This window comes from Oryzias latipes, chromosome 24 (genome assembly GCF_053564925.1).
Source record: "Oryzias latipes strain Hd-rR chromosome 24, Olatipes_Hd-rR_3.1".
In the NCBI taxonomy this organism is placed as follows: Eukaryota; Metazoa; Chordata; class Actinopteri; order Beloniformes; family Adrianichthyidae; genus Oryzias; species Oryzias latipes.
Genome location: NC_136260.1, coordinates 14,902,151 through 14,912,238, shown reverse-complemented (window position 1 = coordinate 14,912,238; position 10,088 = coordinate 14,902,151). Strand labels below are relative to the sequence as shown.

The following is a 10,088-nucleotide window of genomic DNA, read 5'->3' as shown; positions in this document are numbered from 1 at the left end:
TGATTCAATACCTTTTTTTCTCTTGTTTCTCGGTCGTTGTGTTGCATTTTTGACACCAAACTAAATAGGTCTTGAAATGCATGAAATTGTTAAATAGAAACTGAATAGTAGAGTTGTTGCACGCGGTTTAGGTCAAATATTTCCCCCCATTTATTTTAGTTTCATTGTTTATTTATTTTTTGTCAGCAAAATATTTTATTTGTGCTTGATGGGTTGTAATTTTGTGCATATACTAGTGTTTTACACAATTTCTAACCTACATTTTCACTTGTTCCTAAAACTACAACTGTCATGGCAGCTCACTGTCGCAAAACGTCCTTTGGGTGCGACAGGCACTTTACGGCAGCAGGTAGAGCAGCAGACAGCAGAGAGCCGTGGTGTTCACCGGAGGACCTTTTGGCTCCAGACTCCGAGGATTCGGGAAAAAATCTCCGAACTTCGAATCGACTGCCGGTGTTCCGCTCGGTTTCGTTGATGAGCCCGTGTCCACCGCGTGGATCTCCGCTCTAACGCAGTGGGATGGCCACAGTGCCGCCCGGGCCTAGTGAAGCTCTGCTTGCGTCCCCGGCTGACAGTCATCCCTTCTCCGGGGACAGAAGCGCGCAGCCGGTGGTGGAAGACGGACAGCCGCCCTGCCTCGCGAATGACTGCGTGTCTGCCGGCACGAGGGACGAGTCTCATCCGTTGAACGACGTTAAACGCTCGGTAAAGAGGAAGCAGAAAGGTATGCTAACTCAAACTAGCCCGGCGGTGCTGCACCTCAAGCCTCAGAGCGGAGAGCAGCAGCTGAACGGCGTGGTCAGCCCCTCCGAGGAGCCCGACGTCCGGCCCGAGAGTCTGAGGTCTCCCGCTGACACTGACAGCGGCGATGGAGCGCCGGCGGAGCGCGAAGGCCCCGTGTCCGAGAACGGCGCTCACCTTAACGGCATGCCGGACTTCTCGAGGTCCGAGGCGGCCCGCGGAGCCGACAAACACAAGCAGCCCTCCAGACCGCCAGGCCACGAGTCCCCGGACGCTGCCGGGCCCGGCGGAGAGGAGAGCTCCTCGGATCCGCCCGCCGCCGAGCTAGCCCGGCTTGACCTGAGTGGCTCTCCCGGGCCGGACAGCCACGGCATCCGCTACGTGCGCTACGAATCGGAGCTGCAGATGCCGTGGATCATGAGACTGATCACGAAGGACTTGTCCGAGCCTTACTCCATTTACACCTACAGGTACTTCATCCACAACTGGCCGCAGCTCTGCTTTCTGGTGAGTCCAACTCCGATCCCCCTCCACCCAAAAACACCTCCAAACCAGCCTGCTGCCCACGTGCCACAGGTCACATGACCACTACAAACACTCACCTGGAAAGTCTGGTTATGATCTGTTTGCTCCAGATGATTGAAATGGTCACGTGCCCAGCACAAACGCCTATAATCTGACAATGGTAGTTACCTAATTTGATGAAACTATAGCAACCAGCTAGAGTTCTCCCTAAAACTCTTAATTTACTACAACTCTTTCACTTCAAAATGTTACAAAAGCAAAAATACATCTAGACAATAGTCACAGTGAGTGATAAACAGGGGATCTAGACTTTTTCTTTGACTAATGCCCTTTCTGGGATAACTGTAAAACTATTGTCAACTGTTATTAAACATTAAAAATTGATCAAATATGGTATTGATCATTTTTGGCCATTTTTTGTTGTTGCTTTCTTTCCACACCGTTTTAAAAGCAGCAGAAAAGATCTCTGCTGTTGTATGATGCGTTTTAAATAAAGTTTTTCAAATGAACTTGATCTAAATGTAAACACATTTTGACAACATTCAAAGGTTTTTATTCATATGGTATGGTGTTAAAAGGACTCAGAGGTTGTCTTTGTTTTGTCCCTTTTAACAAATAACTTTGTTGGTTTTTGTTGTCTTAAATTCAGGATCAAAGTGTCTTCTAACAACAGTCATATAGGATTGAAGTCAATAGAAATGATGTACAAACCATTGTCTGTATATAAGAACTGGACTGAGTGACCCCCCCCCCCCCCCCCCCCCCCCCCCCCCCCCGGTGTTCCAAACAGGAAGTTCCGGCTGACTCCAAGAAGCCAAAATCTCATAGACTTCTATAGAGAAATAAACAGGTCAGTCTCAGTCATCAGTAAGCTCAATGCGCCTATAACAAAAGACGACATAAATGGTTACCTACAAGCCGCTTTCCTATGTGGGTCATTTGGAGAATAATTGAAGTTATGGTGAGTTTGATTCAAACAAAATGTTACAGCAAATTGGAAATGATGCATCAGTTATTTAGCTTTTCATGTATCGCAAGTGATATAGTCTTTGCAATGATGATCACTAATATCGGACATGGCGGGTTTTCCTCGTGTCGTGCAGCCCTAGTGACGGTCCAGCTCTCATATACAGGCAGTGGGATGTGTGTGTGTGGATCCCAGCATTTTCCTCCAGCTTTATTTAACCCTCGCTAGCTCCAGTGTTGACGGTCTTTCCATGCAACTCTTCAGCTGGTTTTGCAATTAACGTCATTCCAGTGGATTCTGTGGCAGAGAAAAGTAGCTCTGCGCCAAAACATTACGTTTACTGTCGTAAAGTATTGCATGTCTGTACAAAGCCCCTTTTTTCTGCGGCTGAGTCGCACTGATGGAGTAAATGGTTGAGGAGTTAACGTTATGTCAGAGAGTGTGTGTTATTCAGGTGTTGCCGGCGACTTTCCCCAGTGTTAAAAAGCTAAAAAATATCTTTTTTGTTTTGTTTTTCTTAGATATGAATGTGTGTACTTTACAAAGCATCCCTCACCTTTGACCCTTGTGCTATCTTAGATGACCCCACCCTTACATTGACATGTTCTCCCTACCATGATAAAGGTGGAAAGATTTCATGTAATCTCTGGACACCAGTGAGGATCACAAATCATTGAAGAAAAAAGGTTCAGAGCACTGTCTAGTGGGTCTAGATGACCCAACTCCCAATGGTAAAGTGCCTAGGATAGCACAAGGGTTATAGCAGACTTCAGCCTCTACTTTTTGTAGAAGTGCTGCTAGCTAGCAGCGGACCGATCTTCAACCTTCACGCAGGGCTAGAAGGACCTGAAGGCAGCATGTTTGTGTGTCCTCAGGCCATGGTGGAGCAGGAGTGTGTGGGAGCCATCGTTTGTAAACTGGACATGCATAAGAAGATGTTTCGCCGCGGCTACATCGCCATGCTGGCTGTGGACTCCAAGCACAGAAGGAAAAGCATCGGTAAGCTCTGCCTTTGTGGCAGACTTTCAAGAGGAGCTTTATTTAAAAACTATCAAATCAAATCAACCTTTATTAATATAGCACTTTTTCAACACATGTCACTCAAAGTGCTTTGCATAGAATATAATCAAACTTTAAAAACAAAATGACAAGACAAACAATGCCAACCAACCCCCCCCCACACACACACACACACACACACGCAGACACACCCACACACACACACACTCACACAGACATACACACACACACACCATGATAAAAAGAGTGATAAAATGATGCAATGTAGAGACCTGGCTTTGTCCTGAAATGGGGAAACGATATTTTGGGGACATGTCCACATCAGTGACCCCCCCACCCAAGTTCATGGAGTCCACTACCGCAGAACCCCCCAGATCCGATCGAAAGAGTCAGACCCGGGAGATCCCACTGCAGCGACCCCGTTCACTGAGAAGGTCAGTCACTGATGTGGAGGATCGCTGAGGAAAACACTAAAATATAAAAGGAATCAAATGAAGATATATTTAAAAGATGAACAAGAAACAAATAATTACATAACACCTAAATAGACACATAAAATGGTAAGTGTGACAAAAAAATTAAAAATAAATAAATACAAATAAATAAATAAATGTTTATACATACACATATAAAACTAGTAAAAGGAGAAAATAAATAATGAAAATATCAAATAAATTCATAAAATTCAACTAAAAGCTAGAGTAAAAAGGTAAGTCTTAAGCCCTCCTTTTAAAAACATTAACAGTCTCTGCGGCCCTGAGGCTCTCTGGGAGGCTGTTCCACAGGCGAGGTCCATAAAAACTGAATGAGGCCTCGCCGTATGTTTTAGTTTAACTTTTGGGATAACCAAAAGGCCGGTATCAGAGGACCTCGGGGTCCGTGAGGGCTCATACTTTAGATAAATATGAAGGCCCGAGACCATAAAAACATTTATAAACCAATAAAAGAACTTCAAAATCAATCTTGAGTTCATCTCTGAGTCAAAAATAACACCCAGGTTTCTCACACACTGAAAAGTTTTGTAAGTCTTTAGTTTAGATAAAACAATCTCTCTCTTGTCTTCAGAACCGATCACTAAAACCTCTGTTTTGTCCTGGTTAACCTGCAGGAAGTTTTCTGCCATCCATGACTTAATGTCTAAAATGCATTTTGTGTTGACCGACTCTTCGTCATCAGGAGACACAAGCTGACTTTTTTTGTTTAGACTGGAACGAGCCGCAGCATCAGTCATTGAAATAGATTATTCTGTCAAGGTTTCCTGACTCTGTGTCTTTTTCCAGGTACTAATCTGGTGAAAAAGGCCATATATGCCATGGTGGAGGGAGACTGTGATGAGGTAACAGACTCTGAAAAGAGTCCCCTTAATCTTTCAAGCTCGACTGAACAGTTAAATCCTTTCTCCAGAACAGAGGAGAGAAAATGTTGAATTTTTAGAAAGCATCAAATCTCACAAAGACACAGCAGTGCCTGAAGGGGTTTACCTCAAGTGTGTGCCTACCTTTGCTGGTTTTTAGTTCAAATCATGCCTCCACCAGCTGTACCAAAATGCTGCAGTTCCTCAAATGCCCACCAGGGGCTGGCATCTATTTCCATTCACTCCAATATAATCTGGCCTGTAAATGTTTATGTATCAGCTTCAGGTGGACTAGAATTCCCTTAACGGCACTTCAGGTGAGCTTTGAAAGATCCTAAAAAAAATCTAAACGTGAACTCTGGTGTGGACCAATCAACTCAGTCAAATGAGTGCCGTTGAAACCTGGGAGTCTTCTGCTGCTTTCACACCGGGACCGGAAACATGCCTTTGAGCGATCACACTCAATGAAAAAACGCATATATGGGGCTTCCGCATTCAAAACATTCACATTTACGGGTCGCTACCTTAAGCTTTTAAGTCCGTCTTCAGGCTCTACGTACAAAATGCGTCGCCACGAACGCTTGTCAAAAGTTCAACAACTAGAACTTTGACCAATCAGGAACTACCGTATTTTCCGGACTATAAGTCACACTTTTTTTCATAGTTTGGCAAGGGGTGCGACTTATACTCCGCAGCGACTTATATTAGAAATAAATTGAAATAAATACATTGTTAACCCTCCTGTTATGTTCATTTGTGAGGAACAGAGATGATGTTCCTGGGTCAATTTGATGTATGAGGTATGTTAAGTGACTCAGAGAATCAGCAAACTTTTTTATACAGTAAGATCTTGAAGGCTAACAACATAATATTCTATTTTCCAATGATTTCATAGATTCAGAAATGCAATAAAAGTGAAAACTGTTTCTACAAATACAGGATGAAAACAGAGTATTAGTTAGCCAATGATGCTTCATGAAAAGAATAAATAAATACGTTTGAGAAAAAATTACTGTGAAATTATTAGATAAACAGTCTGCTATGATTGTGTCATATAAGGTTGTGAAAGTTAAAATGCGACTTATAGTCCAGTGCGACTTATCTGTGTTTTTTTCTACTTTATAATGCATTTTTGGGCTGGTGCGACTTATACTCCGGTGCGACTTATAGTCCGGAAAATACGGTAATCTTTGGTGGTGACGCATGAGGAGCGTCCATTTCAAAACACAAACGTGTCAACCGTTTGAGAAGTGATCATAGAGGTGAAATGAATCATTGCGGTTTGTGGCCGGCTGGGATTATATGACACAAAGTCTTTCATTTATCGCAATAGAGCCGTGAAAGAAAAATAGGAACAAAATTTGCGAAATTTGTACCACCAAGCCTCTTCCGGCTGTGAGGACGTGTGCTTGTATCAGAGGGCAACAGACCAGTGTGAACAGCGTATGCTAAAAGCGCATTCAGGTTCTCGCTCTCAGCGCCACACGTGCCCGGTTTGTGTGTAGCATAAGCAAATTTGACGCACAAATCTGTGAGAACGCAGCATTAGGGAAAGCTTTGTCTGTAGAACACTATGAGAACGTTCACACCAGGATGGTCCATTAAATGAGGAACAAGAACCGCCAAAGAGGAAAAGCTCACAGTCCTACTGGATTGACATGACCTCATCTTAATGAAGAGTCTGACTTTTTCCAACTTGAACTGTGTTTAGCTTTTGTTTTGACATGTTCCATCACTTCTTCTCATTGGTTTATTTCAGTTTGTGGTTTACCTGAGAGTCTGCCTGTGTTCACACTGTGATAGTGTGCTGTTGTGTGATTTATCACTGCCCAAACACAACCTAAATCTACATGTTCAGTTGTTAACCCTTTGACAACAGAGCTGTAGCTCCAGTGTTGACACGACCGTAACTCTTCAACCGTTTACGCGATTAACGCCATTTCAGCGGATTCTGAAGCGGAGAAAAGCAGCTTTGTGCTGTTATGTAATACTTTGTCACTATTGCGTGGCATATCGGTGTAAAGCTGATATGAAAAGCTGCTTCTCTCCACGTCAGAATCAGCTGATTGACGTAAAGTCAAAGATTTACGGTATGTCACAGAGCGTGTGTCATTTAGGTGTCGCTGATATCTCCAGAGTTAAAGGGTTAAACAAATTCTTTTTTACTTTGTAATAGAAAACAGTTTTTGTGATTAACAGTTCAAACATATCTCAGGTTTGGAATTGTGAAAAGTGAGACTTTTACCCAAGAAAAAAACTTTTTACTTTGAAAACCACCAGTTTTTGCACTTGTTTTAAAAGAAAATCAATGAGGTTGATGAATAATTGATAATCCACCTTGGACATGTGGATCAGATATGAATAATTTAAACCTTCCCCTCTAAAAATAAAGCAGTGTTGTAGTTCCTCAAACGACCACTAGAGGTGTTGGAGGGAGCATTTTTCTGTTGACATTCCCATTAAAGGTCATATTTAAGATATAAAAGTAAAGGTTTGTACATCTAAGTGCCAAAACTATTCAAATCAGTTGTTTTGACTTGATTTCTGCGTTTGTAGTGGCATGTTTTCCTGATTGACAGATGGGCGGGGCAATAGGTGGTCATGGGTCCAGACTGTGACTTAAAACGCAGCTCAGGCTCCAAGGCAGACTGGAGTTTTCTTACATTTTGATCCGTTTTCACGTCGCCTGAAGAGTCGGGGAGGATGGAATGTCGTCTCACTGAACCTGAAAAGCTGCATTTAGATTTTGCATCCAGACTTTTTACGTTTTTTTCTTTCCTGAAAGACATTCAAATATTTTGTTTTTTCACTCGCTTACAAACCACTGGATTTTCCTAAAGTTGGTTCCTGTTTGGGCTTCATTTCTACACCAGAAGCAGGTCATGAGCTTAACCACTGAAGTCATGGATGGAAGAAAGTCAGTGACGTCTCTTTGTCCTCAGGTTGTCCTGGAGACGGAGATCACCAACAAGTCGGCGCTGAAGCTCTACGAGAACTTGGGTTTTGTCAGAGACAAGCGGCTCTTCAGATACTATTTGAACGGAGTGGATGCGCTGCGGCTCAAACTTTGGCTTCGCTAGAGGACCCAGAGAGGGTGGTGTGGGGTGGGTGGGGTTGGCAGCACATGCCTCAGGTCTGCCCAGGACCCCTGTATTCACACACACACACACACGTACACACACACACACATAGGCCTTCCTCCTCGACCTCCTAACAGCTGCTGCTTGAGCAGAAACGGACAGGAAGCCTCCACAGAAGCGGCTCCCAGCTCCTCCTGGAGACCTTCACCTGAGATGAGGCGGGGCCAAACCCACCCCGCAGGAAACCGAAAAGAAACCCTCCGTGGAGTTTATTTTTGTGTTCCTTTTTTTGTGTTTTTTTACAGCAGTTTGTTGGGAGGCGGCGCTGCAGGACAACCGCGCTTGATTGAACCACCTGGTGTTTTGTTGTTTCTGCCTGGAGGCGGTGTGGCTGCCTTCGTGCCCCCCCTCCCCCTGTGTGGTGTTGTTCCCCTTTCTGTCCAGTGGGGGCAGAGTCTAAACCGGTGGGACGCACGAGTCGGAACACGAGCGGAGTCCCCGCAGAATCAAAATTATTGTTAGCGCCTCAGACTTCCACCCGAACTCCTCATCAAGCACCGCCTGTCCTGTTTTTCCACATCCCAACCTCCTCAAATGCACTGCCAGCAAAAGAAGAAGAAAAAAACCGCAAAGAAAAGCAAAATGTCAACACAATCAGTTTGGTTCTGGTTCTGGTCAGTGTTGGGGGTTCTTTTTAGGAGTGTGTTGTCTTTGGTTCTGTCAGAGTTGATAGACACATAGTTTTAGCAGGTTTTTCTCTTTGCTTTTCGTTTAGATTCATAAATCCCAAATGTCAGGCCTCTCGGACCTTTTTGCTTTCTCTTTTCTCGACAGCTAAACGAACAAAGACATGAGCAGATCCGAGCGTTAGTTCTGGAAGGCGTTGGGAAACCTGAGTGATTGTTTCAGATCCTAGAAGTTAAAGCAAAAGCAGCAAAAGTGTGGTTTATTGAAAAAAACAAAACCGACAGGAAATTACTTTTCTGCATCAGAACCAAGAACAAAAACCTGCAAAGGGAAACTAACACTACAGGCTATTTGTATTTTATTTCTGCTTTTTTTTTTTTTTTTCTTAAAATAGGTTGGTGCCGACTTTTGTTGATTTGTTTGTTTGTGTGCTCCCTAAAATTGAGAAATACTTTGAGGACAATTATTAAACTACCCCCTTCAAATGTCTTCTAATGGCCACCATAGATCAGATTTGCTGGTCTAAAAGAGGAGGGTCCGAGGTCCGACTTCTTCGCAGACCCAATACGTCAATAATGCGTCAAATGTCGTTCCTTCTGGCGGCTAATCTGGATTATTCTAGACAAAACTCGCCAGCAGCTGTCGCAAACTCCTTTTTTTTGGTGTGCCATAGATTACCAGCTGTGAGTTCTCTCTTGCTATTGGTTTATTTTTTTCCCATTTCCATCCATGACGCAGGAAAGGTGGAAATCAGTTTATCATGTCTGCCCCACCCCCCCTTTTTTTGTTTTGTTTAGCTCTTATTTAATGTGGAAAGAAAAATGCAGAAATAAATTATTTGAATTTTTTAACACTTTAAGACTTTGGAGGTTTTCTTATCTGCCGTGGTTTGGAATCCCACTCATGCTGTTTACTTCAAGCCACGCCCCCTTTTTAAAGCAGCCAGTATTGATGGGAATCCTAAAGGTGCCTGGTCACAAATGACCCCCCCCCCCCCCTCCCCTCCCACACACACACACACACACATATAGACCTTTATCGCCAAAAGAATGGCATCATTTCCTTGGAGGAAGTTGACAAATGTCATGCACTTGGAGGCGGAAACGCTTTGATACCAGAACTGTGTTGTACGTCCGTATGATGCTTGATACTTTTATAGGATGGTGGTATTTTCTCTTGTGTGGAAAAACAAACGAAAGTGGACTAAATAAAAGATTTCCTTTCCAAAATGAATTTCACTTGCAAACCAAGTATCTGTTCAACCGAACGGATGCTTTGTGTGTGAAGTTTTTAAACCGTGTCGACATTCGTTCACCTGAGAACACCGGAAGAGGGAAAAGAGGCAATTCCATAAGCCACTTCTGTCACACTTACGTGGCATACAGTGTGTGTGTGTGTGTGTGTGTGTGTATGTATGTATTTATTTATATATACATACATACGTACAGTACAGACCAAAAGTTTGGACACACCTTGTCATTCAAAGAGTTTGCTTTATTTTTCATGACTATGAAAATTGTAGATTCACATTGAAGACATCAAAACTGAATTAACACATGTGGAATTATATACAGAACAAAAATGTGTGAAACAACTGAAAATATGTCATATTGTAGGTTCTTCATAGTAACCACCTTTTGCTTTGATTACTGCTTTGCACACTCTTGGCCTTCTCTTGATGAGCTTCTAGAGGTAGTCACCTGAAATGGTCTTC

General features: G+C 43.3%; 1 protein-coding gene across 1 annotated transcript; it reads left to right on the top strand.

The window, feature by feature from the left end:
• The first annotated feature begins 307 nt into the window (after nt 1-307).
• naa30 (N-alpha-acetyltransferase 30, NatC catalytic subunit) lies at nt 308-9,607 on the top strand. Its single transcript, XM_004083523.5, has 4 exons — nt 308-1,248; nt 3,109-3,232; nt 4,534-4,589; nt 7,550-9,607. The coding sequence occupies exons 1-4, from the start codon at nt 520-522 to the stop codon at nt 7,685-7,687; spliced, it is 1,047 nt and encodes a 348-aa protein (XP_004083571.1). The 5' UTR covers nt 308-519; the 3' UTR covers nt 7,688-9,607.
• Nucleotides 9,608-10,088: the final 481 nt, after the last annotated feature.

Excerpts from the sequence above, each read along its gene's own strand:
- naa30 (XM_004083523.5), top strand. The coding sequence starts at position 520 with ATGGCCACAGTGCCGCCCGGGCCTAGTGAAGCTCTGCTTGCGTCCCCG. Across the intron at positions 1,249-3,108 it reads GGCCGCAGCTCTGCTTTCTG|GCCATGGTGGAGCAGGAGTG; the intron begins GTGAGTCCAACT and ends GTGTGTCCTCAG. Across the intron at positions 4,590-7,549 it reads TGGAGGGAGACTGTGATGAG|GTTGTCCTGGAGACGGAGAT; the intron begins GTAACAGACTCT and ends CTTTGTCCTCAG.